This window comes from Calypte anna, chromosome 7, assembly GCF_003957555.1.
Source record: "Calypte anna isolate BGI_N300 chromosome 7, bCalAnn1_v1.p, whole genome shotgun sequence".
In the NCBI taxonomy this organism is placed as follows: Eukaryota; Metazoa; Chordata; class Aves; order Apodiformes; family Trochilidae; genus Calypte; species Calypte anna.
The window spans coordinates 28155084-28172371 of NC_044253.1; the positions used below are offsets into that span (position 1 = coordinate 28155084).

The following is a 17288-nucleotide window of genomic DNA, read 5'->3' on the forward strand; positions in this document are numbered from 1 at the left end:
TTTCAGTGAGCAAGTATTTCAGCTTTCAGGTTTTCCACTGGTGCAGATCCCATCATGTTTTGAAGTTTCAGCCAATGTGCTATTCAATAATGGGAGCAGAATGGATATAATTTATCTGATAGAAAAATGTTTGACTAATTCTTGAAGGCTCTGGAAATCTACTTGCACCTCGTATTTGGAGTGCTTCTGCAATTTTTTTTTCCAATTTTATAATATCTCTTTCCCAAATAAATTTCTGTATTTACTTCTCATCTCTCAATCTCCCCTCCTCTTCCTAGTAGTCACTAAGCATGCATAGAAGAGGTTTCAAAACAGTTATAAGTGAGGTAGAGAATAACATCCAAGCTTACAGTAATTCTTACTTTTGACACTGTCAAACACAGAAACATTTTCAGACTTGAGCTACAAGCCTTATTTTTTTAAAAAAATCATTACATTTCATTTTAAGGAAATATATAGCTACTTTCATTTTTATTTAAATATATTTTTCTTTTTTAAAAAAAGACCCTGGCAAGGGGATCTATAATTTACCACCACCACCAAAAAAAAAAAAGGAAAAAAAAAAAAAAAAAAAAAGACATTACAGACTAAAAATATTAATTGTTCTATAGTCCTGAAGGTATTTTCATTACTGAATACTTCAAGGAAGAGTGTAGTGGAGAAACACAAGCTTGCAATGAATGAGTATGGAGAACAGTATTTTTGGTTGTAAAAAAAAAAAAAGCACTAATGATCTTAAACCTTATTCACACACAAAACCATGCTCTTTATGTGTACAATATTGTGAACAATCAGATGGAAAAATTTAGATAGGAAAACATTCTTTAAAGCTTTACTTTAAAAAAACCTATCTAAAAAATCTTCTTTTGCTCTACCTAAAAATCAGCCTTTCTATAAAAACCATTCCTTTAAAACTTTGCTTTAAAAAAATCAGTTTTATATTAGATAAAATATTAAATTATGCAGGCACAATTAGTTAAGAGGTCTAGAAGAACTCATAACCCTTCATTTTGCAATGACTTGCAACAGTCATAAAATTCTGTATCTACTGACAGCCATAGGAAAATTTATCCATATAAATCAACTGTCATTTAAAAAATAATTTAAAGAAAAAAAAAATCAGAACTCTATCAGGTCATGTTTGACTTGTAAAGGTGCTTAGTTTCCAGCTGGCTTAAGTACATGTACATCTTTTACTTATCCTGGCAAATATGCATGTACACTGAAAAAAATCCCAAAAATATTTCTTCAACAAGTAGTTCATGTTGGCAGCTTTTCTGTTTCATTCGGATACAGATATTAAAGTAAAACAGTTCAAGGTCCACCCTTATCTCAGTCCAAACCAGTGATCCTTGACACTTCAGAAAATTACTCAATTTTTTATTTATTTTCCAGAAGGAAATGCACAGGTATGTTCAATGGCAAAGAGAGGAGTCTGGTCTTTTCTATGTTTATCTTGCATTCTGTAGGATGTATTGTACAACTATAGCGTTTGCCAAGATCTTTAAATTAAGATGATATTAAATACCAAATTGCAGATTCACAGACCAGAACCCTGACCGTGATGATGTTTAACTAGATGCTTAACTTAATAGAAATGAACAATTAATCTTGCTTTTCTAAAGCATAGAAACATCTGCAAGACTGGGATTTATGTCTCCTAAATAAGCTGTCACCATTATAACTAATAAAAAAATATCAAAACACTACAGTGTTTTTTTGCCATAAAATCACAGTAGTTGGAGCAGCAGTGGCAAAATATTAACCATTATTGAATATAATTTTAATTCAACAAGATATTTTAAATAGTCATATATCTGTTTAAATTTATATTTGAACTCCAATACATTTACATGGATGCTCCTTTAGGTTTATTAAAATATTTTACTTAAAGTTTATAAAGAATGTTGCAAATATGGTACATAAAAATGTAACCACCAATACACCAAATTAAAATAGAGAAAGCACAGAAACTCAAATTTAAGGTTAAAATTCTAGAATAACTCTCTGCTATTTGTTTCTACTGTAACTTTTCCATCACTCTACTGAGGATTGTGAAATACACCTATAAACTCAATCAAAAAGCTATTTTAAAAACAAACAATCTAAACCCTGTATTTACTTCAGAAGTGGAGATTTCACTTCAGCCACCCTCATTTGAACAATGCCCTAGAGAGACATATTTCCTTCCCAGCATGGTCCATTATTGCTTGATGAGAACCCAAAGTGACTTCTTCTCCAAAGCTCTGTATATAGCTTTAGGAAAAATGTCAATATAAAACCATGTACAATTATATTTACTTTCAAGAAAGATCTGAATTTCTCTGAATTGTATCATACTGTATTAATTTTAATGCCACTGCTTAGGCAAAAATGTACTACATGTTGAAAGAGGGGTGCATGTACACAAACACAAAATACATAGAATTCAGCCCAGATCAATGTATCTTCATTTACAACCAAGCCATTTTTTTGCATTTTGGAACTATGTGGAAAAATGAGAATAGGTACAATTAATTAATACAGCTTCTAATTTATTATAGTGCACTATTATGCACTGATAATACCATAGAAATGTTACTATTCAAGCTAATTTTTCTGATGTGCAGGTGAAGTCTAGTTGAATAGTATTCCAAGTGCTTTTCAACTCAACTGCACAACTTCTGCAGCTTTATAGAGTAGAACAGTGCAATACATCATCTTTCCACATTCCAGGAAAAAGAGCTGAGTTTACAGTTGCACTTCTTTCACAGTGGACTGGTTTTCAACTGCTTCAGCTGATTTCCTGATTTCCTCAATCTTGTCCCAAATGACAGCTATTAACAACAACAACAAAAAAAAAAAAAAAAAAAAAAAAAAAAAGAAAAGAAAAAGAAAAAAGAAAATAAAAAGTTCTTTTGGTACCTAACTCTCACCTGGTAGAACAAGACATTTTTGAAGTAATGGTACAGTAGAAGTACTTCTAGAAGGTTGGTTCACAGTACCAGGGTGACTCTGATCTCCGCTTACTTCCCAGTTCCTGACTTTAGAAGCTCCCTCTGGCTCCTTGGGGAAAGATTCTGATGTGACTTTCTGCCTCTTATCAAGAATCCCAGTGACAGCTGTTGAGTTCAGAAAGGTCCTTTTTGGTTTTTTCCTCACCATCAATTTTTTAGCATCAGGCTTTTCTTTCTTAAGGTGCTTTCCTACCGTAGTTTTCCTTGTCTGGCACCTACGGATGGAGAAAACAGATGATTTCTGGGAATGAGGACAGCATTTCCTACTTTTCCCCTCTTTTTGCTGTTTTGTAGTTCTGGATGTTTGTTTGCCTGTGGTAACTCTGTTTCCTCTCCTTCCTGTACATCTGACAGACATAGCTCCTGCAGCCTTTCTGGAAAAAAAAGATTCTTTATTAGTGCCTTCTTTCCTCTTGCATATTGCCTTTGGATTCTCCCTCTCTAGCCGCTCACTCTTGAGGAAGGTTAGAGGATTTTTGACAACTTTACTGCTAAATGGAGTTAATCTATAATCTCCTTCTACCATAGACTGGTGCGAGTTCAAAGGTGAAATGGTCAGGTGTTTAAAAAAGTTCTCAGAGTGACCAGATACCAGATGATCTGTTTTTTCTGTGCAAAGAGAAGATCCATCTGCTTTTTGACTTGAGGCTGCATCATTCCCTTTCCCTGGATCTGTTAAGAAAGATGCTGAAGCTGAGCTACAGAAGTCTGACCAATCAAGTGACTTGGATGGCATGCTTTCTCTTTGTGCATCTGCTTCTTTCCTCTTGTTTGCATCCAAGCTGAGACTTTTGAAAAGCTGTCGAACATGGGAGTTCTTTTTGACTTTTTCTCCAATTGTGCTCTTTGGTGGAGTTTTGAGGATTCGATTGGTCAGTGGGTCGTAATACTTAAAAGAACACTGTTTGTATTTGTACCTCACAGAGTCTTTGCTATCTGTAGAGCTCCGGTTTTTTCTCATTTGGGGAGTATCTATAGGTTTACCTTTAGGTTTGATCTCTGGGCATGAAAGTACATACACCACTGTCTTGGGCTGTATGGGACTCATAATCTTGCTATAGGACTCAGGAAGTTTAAGGGCACATAGTCTAGTTTTCATGTTTGGAGTTTTTTCATTTTCTGGCCACACAATGCTTGCTTTCTGATCAGCTGGATTAGATTCTCTTCTAGACATCTTTCTTTTTGCTACAGGGTAGTTCAACAGACTTGTCTGGGTGCCATGGCTAACTTTAACCACCTGGCATCTTGAAGCCAGGCGCCATGTCCTTTTCCGAGGCATTTTGAGAATCTGTGGGCTGCACAGTGTATCCGAGGCTAAAGATGGGTTACCAAAATCAGAGTCACCACCTAAAGCATCGTTAAATTCTGGCAGTGGTTTAATTGATGCACTTTCTGTTCTATTGCCCTCAACAATATTTTTCTTTTTTTCATGATTCTGAGGTTTTTTCTTCATTCTCTTCCATGTACGGTTGGCTGAGGATTCACTGTCAAAGTAGCAGTGAAAACGACCTTCCCTGAAATCACGCACAAGTTCTTCAATTTTTATATCATCTTCATACATTATTTGAGACCAAGTCTTTCCCACAAAAGAAGGAGGCACATGAGGCAGAGCTGGAAGGACTGGTTCTTCAGTACGAACGAAGAAATCCTGTTTCGCTGCTTCCGTTTTCTCTCCTGACTCACTTTTTAAAACAGAACAGAGTTGTGTTTGATAGTCTTTATCTTGCAAACTTATTTGCACCTCTTTCAGGTATTCTATATCCGTTGCAGCTGCCTTGGGTAAGTCTGTTTGTGAATTAATAGGTGCATCACAGTCAAAACTCATTTCAGAACCCTCTAAATGAGCATGGTTAAGAAGTGATGAAAAAGTTAAACAAGGATTATTCTCTTCTTTGCAGTATATTTCTTCAGATGCAGCTCCGTGACAGTATTTCAAAATAACATCTTCAATAGTTTCATCCACTGAACTTTCATCATTTCTATTCATCTTCATATTTTTGCATCTTGCTAATTGTGGGGTTGTCCCAAGGCGTAAGGAGCTGCTGATACCCACAGTATCCCTGAGATGGGTATCAGACACCCACGTTTCATCCTGAGTTTGCACACCACCTCGTTTTGAGAGGGACTGACCTGAGGTAATAGATACAGAACTGCTGTGGCTGCACGTAAGATTCTGATGCGAACCCGAAGGGCATTTTGGGTGATTCAGTGGCAGGGCAGGATTCAGGCATGGGTTCAGTAACACATTGCTGTTGCACACTTCTGTCCCTTTTTTATCACATCCACCATATGGCCTCCTACTTGCTGCTGCCAAATTCCTAACATTTTTTTCTGTTTTAGGATTAACAGAACTGTGGGTTAAAGGACTGACAGAAAAATGCTGAGGTACAGGGCTTACAGCTGTAAACTGGCCTTTGTGGCTATGATTTGCAGTTTGAGCATCTTTCAGGGTATCCCATTTCTCTTTGCTACAAATGCCTGTAGGCTGCTGAGATATTCTTATAACATCTTGCCGGCCTCCTTTTTTTTTAATACATGCTTGTGTTGCAGAAGCTTTCTTTGTGCCCTCGTGAGACAGGCACGGAGTAGAAGAGAGTACTTCCCCAGACTCCTGCTCTTTCCTGGAAATTTCCTGTCCATCTCTGTTCTTCTTTTTCTCCCTCTCATCTAAGGATGGGCAAGCAATTCTAGCAGCCTCTTGAGTCATGGGGAGTGGCATGTCATCATAGCTTGGCCTAAAGGGAAGAAAAAACAAAAAAACACCTTATATAAATACTGTAAATATGCTGAAGATTTTTTTTTTAAAAGAGCAATAACCTAGAGTGGATCACACCTAATGAACAAATTCAAGACACCATCTCTGTTACTTTAGCACAGATACTCCATTCCAAAAAACGGTGGAGGGGTGAATGTTCCACAGACCTAAAGAGAACAATTCAGGCATTAGCTTGTTAGCCACTTATGAACCCACCAATTAACAATGGCCAAAAATACATTCAAATCATTTTATAAAGAGAGCAAAGCTCTCAAAGCTTTGTTTGAAGCTGTGATCTTATAAAGAGGTTATTTCATCAGTAAAATTATCATTAATTAATATTGAGCTTTTGTAGCAAAATGGAACATAATAATACAGCACAGTAAAAAAAATACTATCGAGTAAAAATGCTCCTTCCCCTACAAGATGTGGCTGCCTGATACAAACTCCACACATTTTGACAAGGAATCCCACGTTTACTGTTTCTCACACACATACCACAGCTTCTGACCCATTTCTATAAGAAGCCAAATTATGATTGTCCAGCCTCAAGGTGACAACAGCAGATTTGTATATATTCTGTAACTGGCAGTTTTGTCTTTAGGACTGCCTCAAATACAAGTGTTTATGTTCTGCAGAATTCACAGAACAGACACATGGAATGATAAGGCTTCAATATGTAACAGCTTGGCAAATCAAACAAGGTATTTTTTAAAAAAAGTAAATATAACTTGACACAGAATATTATTCTTCATCTGAAAGTTAAAACCAGACCTGATAAAACCAGACCTTGTGAGACCCAAATAGATGCTGACTTTCACAAATAGCAGACAGTTATGTGTCTGTTATAGTGCATTCATCTGGTAACAGAAGCACTGTAAATATATTTTATTCTACAGTCATTTCCTTTCTTATAAACATATAGCATCCACCTTTATTGAAAGTTTAAAATCTCTCAGGAGCAAACAGAACTGGCAATGCTTAATAAATAATCAACATGTGCATAAGTCCTTGAAGGATGCAGACATGAGTCATTAATAAAGCCAGCTGATACCAAGCAAACTTGTAGTAATTATTTCTCACTAGGTACTCCACACTGAGGAACTATCTCAAGAGCACTTATTTGAATAAAGCTGTGTGTCAGCCCTTCACTCAGACATGACAGATAAAAGAATTTTCTGCTTGAAAAATTATTATGGTTGAAAAAATAGCACAGGTTTGGCCAATGTTTCAAAGAACAATTTTATTGAAAACTGACATTTGAACTACAGATAACAAGATTTAGTCCAGAAAAGCTTACTTACTTCATAGGATCACAAGCAAAACAAAGAGATAAAACTCCCTAACATATCCCCACACCCCAGTAACTCATTTGAAAGAAACCATTTCAAACCTCAAGAGAGGGCTCAATGATGAGGCTCATGATCCACCATTAGATTTTGTTTGCTCCCTCTCTAAGCCACTATCAATTAGGAAAACAGTTTTCCAGCCAGCTACATATTCATGTCATCATTATTTAACCTCCAATCATGTTTTCCTTGGCTTGCTTATAAACCTCATACATGAACATGCCAGTGCTAGGCTTTTAAGTGATGGCATGATAGATATGACAAGATAAATTTCCTCTATTGATGAGGTCTGTCAAAGACCTTCTTACCCTGTCAAAGAAAGAAATCAGGATGGCCTGATGTGTCTTTTTTTTCTTGACCAAATCAGCAGTAACCATTACTCATCCCTTCATTGTCTTCTAGATTCTTTTATGCAGTTTGCATAATAATTCAGTTTTTAGGGAAATACTGGAATTGAAGCAAAGTCTGGAAGCAGATCTTCTCTTTGCCCCTACTTATAATTGACAATCACTACATTTGTTTTTTCCCTGTTCTCCTGAAATATCATACATTCTTCATGGCCTCTCAAAAGTAACTACTAACAGCTCCCAGATTACTTCACTGAGTACTAAGGATCATGAGTGCTGAGGTCATGTGAGGAGAACTACAGGGCCACTAACATTCATGAACAGAACAACTTTTCTATGCAAAACAGCATGGAAATTGAAGTTATCAGAAGACAAAGTTTCACAAGGTATTTCATAGTGCAGAGACTGAAGCACTGCCCATACTACACTTCACTGAAGTGAGGCACATATGAAATAATAACTACCAACACTTGATTCATATTAATGGTGTAAGTTTTAAGAACACACAACCCCAAAAAATATGTAATTCCAGACTCACTACCTACGGTAAGGGTGAGTCCAGGTTTTTCTTGAGACAAAACACTAAATGCTGAAAATACAGGTTGCATAAGTTTACCCTTGTTTACCTTCCAGAAGTTAGAAGATAAAGGCCACCATGCCTATCAAATCTGTTATAATTTTATACAGTATTCAAAAGCACATGCAAAGACACACATGTACCCATGTCTGTAAAAGCTGTGGGGGGGAGTGTGTGTATGTAGGAGTGAAGTATGTGTAAATGCATATATGCTTATATATTGTAATAATACACAATATAAGTGAAAGTAAGGAAACTGACGTGTTGGCTGGCATTGCTGCCATATAGCAGAAGAAGGAATCTTACAGGAGACATGGTTGTCTTGGTCAAAAGAAATAACAAAACAAAAACTGACATAAAAAATTGTCTTTCCTCCTTACAGTGAAAGATGTTTAGTTGATACCTGCCACAGATCTTGGTTTTATTCTGGGTAATGCATTTGGAAAGGGAATGCCCTCCACTTCAGGCTAGGTTTTATGACTCACTTGCCCCTTCCAATATTTTTGAAAAATATTAAAATTTTCAAATTACAAGGAAGTGCTTGAAGAGTCCTCTGAATAATTTAAGGAACACAATAGGGATATTCAGTCAAATTTTGATAAACAAGTGATAAAACCTAGGACACACATGAACCTAGCAAGCCACACTGATTCACCAAGAGCAATATGTAACTCCTCTCTGCTCAACACATTACTTGAAAAGAAAATGAAAAAAATTTTATACACAAGCTGCAACATTCCTTGTGTACTCCAAAATGCAATGTTTTTATCAGTCAAAGGTGTATCATCTTTTATGATACAACAGAATGCTGGTTATCCAAGAAAAGGCGATAGAACTCATCAGTGTTCAGATTAAGGCTTATTTGACAGACTAAGCCAAAAGGATAAACTGGACATAAAGAACCATTAAAAGAGAGGATTATTTCTACTATCACATGAATTCAATGTAATCAAATGCATCAATCAAACAGTGCCTGTCAGCTGCACTACTGTGTCCTACTGCTGAATGCATTCTTGTCCACCTCTTCTGAGATAAGAGCACCTGTGTTTGAACTTCCAAATTCTTACAATTCAAAATTAGACCTAAACGGCCAATGTTAGCAGTAATAATCTTTTAACTTTCTCACTTCAGAGCCCTTCCACCACTACATGAGCTACTTGGCAACTGGATGCTGCTGGAAGACTGAATATAGGACTGAATGGATTTGGTATGGATAAGCTATAGAAAATTCTTAGGCTTCTAGCTCACTCAGTAGCCTATATTCAATTTTCAAAAATTACTCACAAGTAAATGTCTCTGAGGTAGAGGGACTACAGTTCTTCACTGTGAGGAACTTCTGACAGTTTTGCTAAAAATTACCCTTCTAAATATACTCCCTTCTGAACTGTCTTCAAAGAAAAAGTTCCACCTCAAACGGGCAAAATTTATAGCTCAGCATTGTATCAGAAGTAAGAACTCTAGCAGATATATTCTACAAACACATCTTTTTTTTTTTAAAAATAGCCAGCTATATATATTGTACCTGTTGTCGTGGTATCTGTGGGGATGATGCTGTAAAACATCTTTCAGGAAACGCTCCATCAGGCTACTGGTGCCCAGACGATTCCTGCAGTAAGTGGTAAAATGTCTGTGCTGAGAGCTGAAAATATGCTGGTGAAAGATAAAACAGATGACCAATGTAACACTGCTATTAACACACTGGCCCAGTTCAAAAAATTAGTACTCAGGTTAAACATTGTTAGGAAAATATTTGAATAAAAACAAGACTCTTCAGGCTTTTCTACTTTAAGTCTTGATTCAATTAGGTTTTTAAGCATGCTTAGGGAGTCCCAGGTAATACTAAAATGTACATCTTTCTGAGTTAGAACCTAAGTTAAGTAGCTCTGACTGCTTCTCACAAACCTCTTGTAACTAGTACATATCCTCTAATTGCATCTATGTATTACTATTGAAATATTCTTGAACTCTGTATGAGTGAACATCCTGTAATTTACACAAATTAAGGAGAATTTTCATATGCACAAAACGATAGACTTCTGCTTTCTAGTTTTGTAAGTCTAAAAGACAGGAGACTGACAAAGAACAGAAAATAGTTGATCAAATGTCTTCAGTCTTGATATCTAACATATTAACCCTCATATTTTACAACAAAGAGATCTCACAATTAAAGCCACAGAAATACACATTGCCACCTCAGAAAAGCAGACTGCAGTAGCCACGCCACTCCACCAGCATCTTTTTAATAGGAACAGACAAAAAGGGTATCTTCTTCTCAGTCAGTACATTGTACAATTCATAAGTTTATTATTTTTCATTCAGTATTGGTTGCTCTGTGTAGAGACTGATATTTTCTAAGCTGATAAAATCTTTTGGTACTTCTCACTATCTGAAGTATGCAGAAGCCTTCTCACCTGTTCCAGACTACTGTAGTGTATGTGGCAACAGCTGCAGTATCCTCGTCTCTTTTGCACAATGGATACTCCAGACCCAAGATGTTCTTGCCCTCTTGTGTGTAAAGATAAAGAAGCAGGTAATATTACCAAATTAAAAAAAAAAAAAAAAAAAAAAGAAATGTTGGGTTAATTCAGTTTTTTAACATGGAAATTCTAAGTACTATCTTACTGAAGATCTAGAACAAACTCACAAGGTGAGCATTTCTATTTCAGAATGCTAATGATATCCCACTGAAGAAAATTTTTCCTAAATGCAGACCAAAGGATAACAGGTTGAAAGCACAGCTAACAAAATATTAATTTCACTTGAAGAGAACTCTCTCCCCAGAAAAAGGCAAAGTCATCTTTTCATTCTTATTACTTTTAGCGATTTGAAATTAAAAGACAAAAATCTTGAAATCAACACATGAACTTTGGGCATTACAATGCATGTTCCCCATGGTTTTTAACAGTGTATGGGTACAAGATAAAAAGAACCCACAGACTTGATCTAGAATGAATCACTGTCATCCATTACACAAAATAAGGCTGAAAACCAGATTATTCCTAGTTTTGTCTGTGTAAGTGGTAAGCTAGATGCCAGTCAAATCACCTAACTTACCTGTTATTGCTGTCCTGTTGCACAGAGCCTTCAAAACCATGTCTTTTAATTCCTACAGAAAATAAAACCAAACCAAACAAAACAACAAACGTCCAAATCAAAACAGAGTATCAAAGAGATGGAATAGAGTTTTATCTGCAGTTAGTTACTTCTCTTGCACTGCATTTATCAAAACAACTATTTTAAAGGAAGATTAAAAGTTCAGAAAGTTCAAGAAAGCATGGAGAGTGAGATCCTTTTGTCCTCAAATCTCCTTTAAGAGCCTCATAAAAAAAGCTTTAGTCTTTCACAGCTGAGGTTAAGATAATTTTTCTACTGGTTTGTCTGGGATCAAGACCAGGCAATCTACATTACACTGCTGCATCTGTGACCACTGAGATAAAATGCAGTATGTCTTGAACAGCATATTACAGGACAAATAAACTACATCTGCATTGAAACTCCGTAGATGATTCATAAGTAATTTCTTTGATCTAAGTTCCATAATGAAAGTATAAATTTGAAACTACCAGGTGAACTAATACTGCTACTGTTAATTAAAAAAGGAATAACTTCAACAAAAACATGTCTTTTAAACTTCTCACCCAGTGCCAAAGATGCAGAAGCTTCACCAGATGCTTTGATTCTGTCAAACATCTGTAAGTAAAAAAAAAAAAATAACTGAGAATGAAAAATTTAAAATAACCCATCTTGAGTTCATCCTTCAGCCCAAACTCCAAGCTATCCAGAAGCACTACATTGTTTCAGTTACAGAGGAAGACTTCACTTAAACAAAGTTGCATTGTAAAGGTAAATTTTTGCTTTACTAATATGTAAAAATGTTGTTCTGATGTTAGTTCTGATAGAAGGGCCTAATTTCTGGTCTAATTAATGAATTCAAATACTATATCGATGAATAGCTTATACTCTATCAAATTCATCTAATTACTTGATTTACCCTTTAATAAAAATTGAAAACAAAATCTTCAATATTAACCAAATAAAAATGAATCTATTTTGAGCATCATTCATTAACTTGGTCAGAAAAACAACATTTTGTTTTGCTTATGTTACATGAACTACTTAGATATTGCAGTAATACATTAACTGGAAATTTCACAATAAATTGGATGTTCAAAGTATTTCATAAATTAATTATAATATACTCAGTGAAGTATTATCATCAGCATTACACACCAGAAAACAGAAAGGCCACAATAATTTGCATAATCACTATCACCAGCAACACAGTAAAAGTATCACATCCTGTCTCAAAACTTGGGACTTAACCAGATGATAGATATGCTCTTGGCTTAACATTTATATGATGGTGTGATGACAAAATTTCACATCAAGCACTTTCATCCTTTATAAACTCATTATACACTAATCATTCCTTTCCTGTCTTGTCAATTTAGAAAAGATGCTTCTTTATAACGCTGCATACTAATAGGCTTGACAGCTGTGTGCTCTGTTTTCTTTAAATCTGTTTTGCTCTTTCCCAGACTATGCCCTACTCATGTTGGGGCATAACTACTACGATGATTCCTTACTTCCTTATTTCAATGAATAATTTCAACAGTGATGCACTACTGAAAGTTCCCTTCAATACAGTTCTGCAAGTAGGTTGAGACAGAGTCATAAACGTTTAAACTGAACTAGGAGCATAGTAAATTTAAATAGCACAGGACTCTGAAAATAACCATACTGAGTTACTCCAGTCTGGATCTCTTTATCATCTTTCTCCAGTTCAGGATGATCTGATGGACCAGATTTTATCACTAGAGGAGGGGCATGATAGGTAAAACCTGTAAAAGCCTGGCTACTGCTCAGTAACCAAGATTAAAAAACTGACATCACAGGAGCATCTCTCAGAGACACTTACATACAAAGCTGACAAGAAAGGAAAACCTATTTTCTTTCTGTCAATGTTTTATAAGAACATCAGTGTACAAGACAAAGAAAAAAAGTCTGAACTCAAACTAGACCTTGCTTACCATCTGAAGTCAAGCTTAAGCCACAGTTTATTAATATAAAGGAAATCTGCTATGTAGGTGACTTACTTGTCAAAATCCAGACAGCCTAACTGCAATCCTTGCTTTATCAAAAGAAGAAACTACAGATGTCCATGCAAAGTCTGCAAAATTCTAGCTTAGTTAAGATGCTTCCAAGTGTAAATATCTTAAACTGCTGGATTTAAAGAGTAAATTATAAATGTACAAGCTTTAGTTGTAAATGTTGCAAATGCTGTAAATGCTAACAAACCTAAAAGCAAATGCCTACTCACAGAAATGTTTGATATGGTAAATTTCTAACCAGCTGTCTCTAACAACATGGCTTATTTTTAGTTTTATGAGAGTACTCTGTCTACAGCAACCTTAGACAGTCCAATTTAACATTAGAAAACCATAAAGAGGCAACCAAGGCATGAAATGTACATATGTAAAAAATCAGTGGTGCATTCTGGTAGTATGGGAGTGTCAAGGGTACCAAAGAAACTCTCCAGACAGCGTCACTCTTGTACAGCAACAAGTTAGCTATAAAGGGATAGAAATGCCAATCAAAATACCATCCCCAAAACCATCTCCCTTCTAATTTCTCTTCACCTAAGAAGGTCTGTGCTGGAAAGACAGAGGAAAAACAAGGGGACCATTGCCTTAAACAAAGTTCTCTCTTCCAACAGCATTAACAAGAGAAGCGAGGCGGTTCCAGGAGCAGCTTTTGTCCCATCCCCACACGCCACAGCTCCGGGTCCCGTTCCCCCCTTGACAGCGGCGTGTTCCCCCTCCTCCCCTCGCCCCATCCCACTGCCCGGCCGCCACCGCTCCGGGCGGAGCCGCAGGCAGCTCCCAGCCCCGCCGGTAGCCGGGACAGGCAGGGTCTGGGCTGCTTTAAAGGGACGCGCAGCCGAGGCGCCCATCCCTGCTGCAGGGGCTTCCCGCCGCCAAGGGGCTGAGGGGACGCAGCCGGCACCCGAAGCCCGTAGCGCCCACCCGCAGGGCTCTCGCTGAGCACCGACCCGACCAGACCCGGCCCGACCCCAACGCCGCTGCCCTTCCCGCCCAGCACTGCGGCGCCCATTGCCGCCTCTCCCGCCGCCCGACTCCCTCCCTGCCGTCTGTCACCTCCATCATTCCCCCGTGAGCTTTTTCGTGCCAGGTTGGGGTCAAGTGACGCCATTCCCTACTTCCTGCTCCGGGTTGGCGCGGCGGGGCGGAGCATGAGGCTGCGCTGTGGCAGGGGAAGAGCGGGAACTGCTGTTTCCTACATCGCTGCTTCCTGCGGGACAACCCGCTTCCTGCAGGGTGCATCCCTGCCTCCTCAGGCTCCTGCTTTCCTGTGTTCATAGAATCACACAGAATCACAGAATTATCCGGGTTGGAAAGGACCTCTGAGATCCAACACTTAAGTCCAACACTTAATCCAGTATCACTGTTGTTACCAGACCATGGCACTGAGTGCCACGTTCAGTCTCTTCTTAAAAATCTCCAGGGGCTGAGAATCTACCACCTCCTTGGGCAGCCCATTCCAAAGTCTGATCACCCTCTCTGTAAAGAGTTTTTTTCTAATATCCAACCTAAACCTCTCCTGGCAGAGCTTAAGTCCATGCCCTCTTGTCTTACTGATATCTGCCTGGGAGAAGAGACCGACCACCGCCCCTGGCTCCAACCTCCTTTCAGGGAGTTGTAGAGAGTGATGAGGTCTCCCCTGAGCCTCCTCTTCTCCAGGCTGAACAGCCCCAGCTCCCTCAGCCCTTCCTCACAGGACTTGTGCTGGATCCCTTCACAGCCTCCTTGCTCTTCTCTGGACCTGCTCCAGCACCTCAATCTCCTTCCTGAGCTGAGGGGCCCAGAACTGGACACAGTACTTGTGGTGCAGCCTCACCAGCACTGAGTACAGGTGAAGACTCCCTTCCCTGGACCTGCTGGCCATGCTGTTCCTGATACAGGCCAGGATGCCATTGGCCTTCTTGGCCACCTGGGCACACTGCTGGCTCATGTTCAGCTTCCTGTCAATCCAGACTCCCAGGTCCCTTTCTGCCTGGCTGCTCTCAGCCACTCTGTGCCCAGCCTGGAGCTCCCCATGGGGTTGTTGTGGCCAAAGTGCAGGACCCGGCACTTGGCTGTGTTGAACCTCATCCCACTGGAATCAGCCCAACTCTCCAACCTGTCCAGGTCTCTCTGCAGAGCCCTCCTGCCTTCCAGCTGATCAACATTTCACCCCCATCTTAGTGTCATCTGCAACTTTGCTAATTGTGGACTCAATGCCCTCATCTAAATAATCTATAAAGATAATAAACAGAACTGGACTCAACACCAATCCCTAGGAGACACCACTGGTGAGTGGCCACCAGTTGGATCAGCACCATTCAGCACCACTCTGGGGGCCTCCAGCAGTTCCTAACCCAGCACAGGGTGCTCCTGTCCAAGCTGTGGGCTGACAGCTTTTTCAGGAGGATGCTGTGGGAGACGGTGTCAAAGGCCTTGCTGAAGTCCAGGTAGACTCCATCCACAGCCTTTTCCTCATCCACCAGTCGGGTCACCTGATCATAAAAGGAGATCAGGTTGGTCAGACAGGACCTGCCCTTCCTAACCCCGTGCTGGCTGGGTCTGATCCCCTGTCCCTCCTGTAGGTGCTGTGTGTTTGCCCCCAGGATGATCTGCTCCATAACCCTGCTAGGCACTGAGGTCGGGCTGACAGGCCTAGAGTTTCCTGGGTCCTCCTTTCGTCCCTTTTTGTGGATTGCTGTGACATTCACCAACCTCCAATCACCTGGGACCTCCCCAGTGAGCCAGGACTGTTGGTAAATGATGGAGAGTGGCTTGGAGAGCTCCTCCACCAGCTCCCTCATCACTCTGGGATGGATCCCATCTGGTCCCATAGGCTTGTGAGGATACAAGTGGCTCACCAGGTGTACATGCACTACAGCTGGGCTGCTGACTTCACTCTTAACTTGAGCTTTCCACCCTTAGGCTCATCTCTGGAGAGCCTGGTTTCAATCCCCTCCCCCCTCAAACCCAATTTAAAACCCTCCTGATCAGCCCCACCAACTTACAGGCTATAGTCCTTTTGCCCCTGCTACACAGATCAAGCCCCTCTGGTTTGAGGACATAAGATACCATGGAATTTGCCCCATGGTCATAAAAGAAAAATTCTGCCAGTGGCACCAATCTTTTAGCCACCTATTGATAAAATGTGTTTTCCTAGTCCTCTCCTCATTCATCCCTGCTACTGCAGGAACTGAGGCAAACCCCACCTGTGCTCCTGTCCCATTAACTAATCGACCCTGCACCTTGAAATCCTTTTTAATAGCCCTGGTACTTCTTTCACTAATGTCATGGCTGGCAGCCTGGACTACCAACAGTGGATAATAATCTGAGGGATGAGTTAGCTCAGGGCGTCTACTTCCGATATCCCTTACCCGGGAAGGCAGCAGACCTCCCTGTGGGATGGGTCTGGTGGGCATATAGGGCCCTCACTTCCCCTCAGAAGGGAGTCACCAAATACAACTGCCCCGCTTTTTATCTTTATAGCTGTGGTTGTAATCCGTCTGGTAGACGGGGTGCAACCAGGAGACCCTCCAGACAGCTCTTCCTCTTGACTCTTCTCTACTCGATTCTCTGGGTCCGAGGCCCCATCCCTGTTCTTTAAGGGCACCCGAGGGAGTGATGAGTAAAGCCGGGAGGGGATTCTTTTACCTCTCCGGTAAGGGACCTGTTTCCATTTCCCCCCCATTTACTTGGTGTGCTCCATCAGCCTGATGGCAGGAGGGGCAGGGCTTCCTCTTTTCTTGCTTCACTTCTTTGGGGGGCCAAAGGGTGCGACTCCACCACTCAATTTCCCTCTCACTTTCCCTAAGGGGGAAAAGTTCCGGGCCGGCCACGCCTGCTCCAGAGGATCCGCGGCAGAGCCGCCGTCTGAGCCCGGGATCCGCTCCTTTCCTGGCGCCACGGGCTATGGGAGGGGAGGCAGCCGGGTCTCGGGTCCAAAACCCGAGGGAAGCGGAGACCGGCGAAGCCTTTCTCCCCTTCTTTCTCCCCTTCTTTCTCCCCTTCTTTCTCCCCTTCTTTCTCCCCTTCTTTCTCCCCTTCTTTCTCCCCTTCTTTCTCCCCTTCTTTCTCCCCTTCTTTCTCCCCTTCTTTCTCCCCTTCGGCTCCAGCAGGTTCTTTTCCTCGCTCTCTGCCTGCGCCAACTGAGCCCGAAAAGTCTCCAGCCCAAGGCGCAGGAAAA

At 40.1% G+C, this 17288-nt stretch overlaps 1 protein-coding gene across 2 annotated transcripts; it reads right to left on the reverse strand.

Annotated features, from left to right (window-relative positions):
- Positions 1–2892: 2892 nt before the first annotated feature.
- Positions 2893–14252, reverse strand: ZDBF2 (zinc finger DBF-type containing 2). 2 transcript variants are annotated; one of them, XM_030454743.1, is made up of 6 exons: positions 14183–14252; positions 11663–11714; positions 11079–11130; positions 10436–10529; positions 9547–9674; positions 2893–5731 (listed from the first exon to the last, which is right to left on the reverse strand). In XM_030454743.1, exons 1-6 carry the CDS (start codon positions 14189–14191, stop codon positions 2905–2907), a joined length of 3162 nt encoding a protein of 1053 aa, XP_030310603.1. In that variant the 5' UTR covers positions 14192–14252; the 3' UTR covers positions 2893–2904. The 2 variants fall into 2 exon arrangements, with proteins under 2 accessions (XP_030310603.1, XP_030310604.1); XM_030454744.1 differs by having other exon boundaries at positions 9547–9630; positions 14183–14213.
- Positions 14253–17288: the final 3036 nt, after the last annotated feature.

Excerpts from the sequence above, each read along its gene's own strand:
- ZDBF2 (XM_030454743.1), bottom strand. Across the intron at positions 10,530-11,078 it reads CAACAGGACAGCAATAACAG|AGGGCAAGAACATCTTGGGT; the intron begins GTAAGTTAGGTG and ends TTTACACACAAG. Across the intron at positions 5,732-9,546 it reads CACAGATACCACGACAACAG|GCCAAGCTATGATGACATGC; the intron begins GTACAATATATA and ends TCTTCCCTTTAG.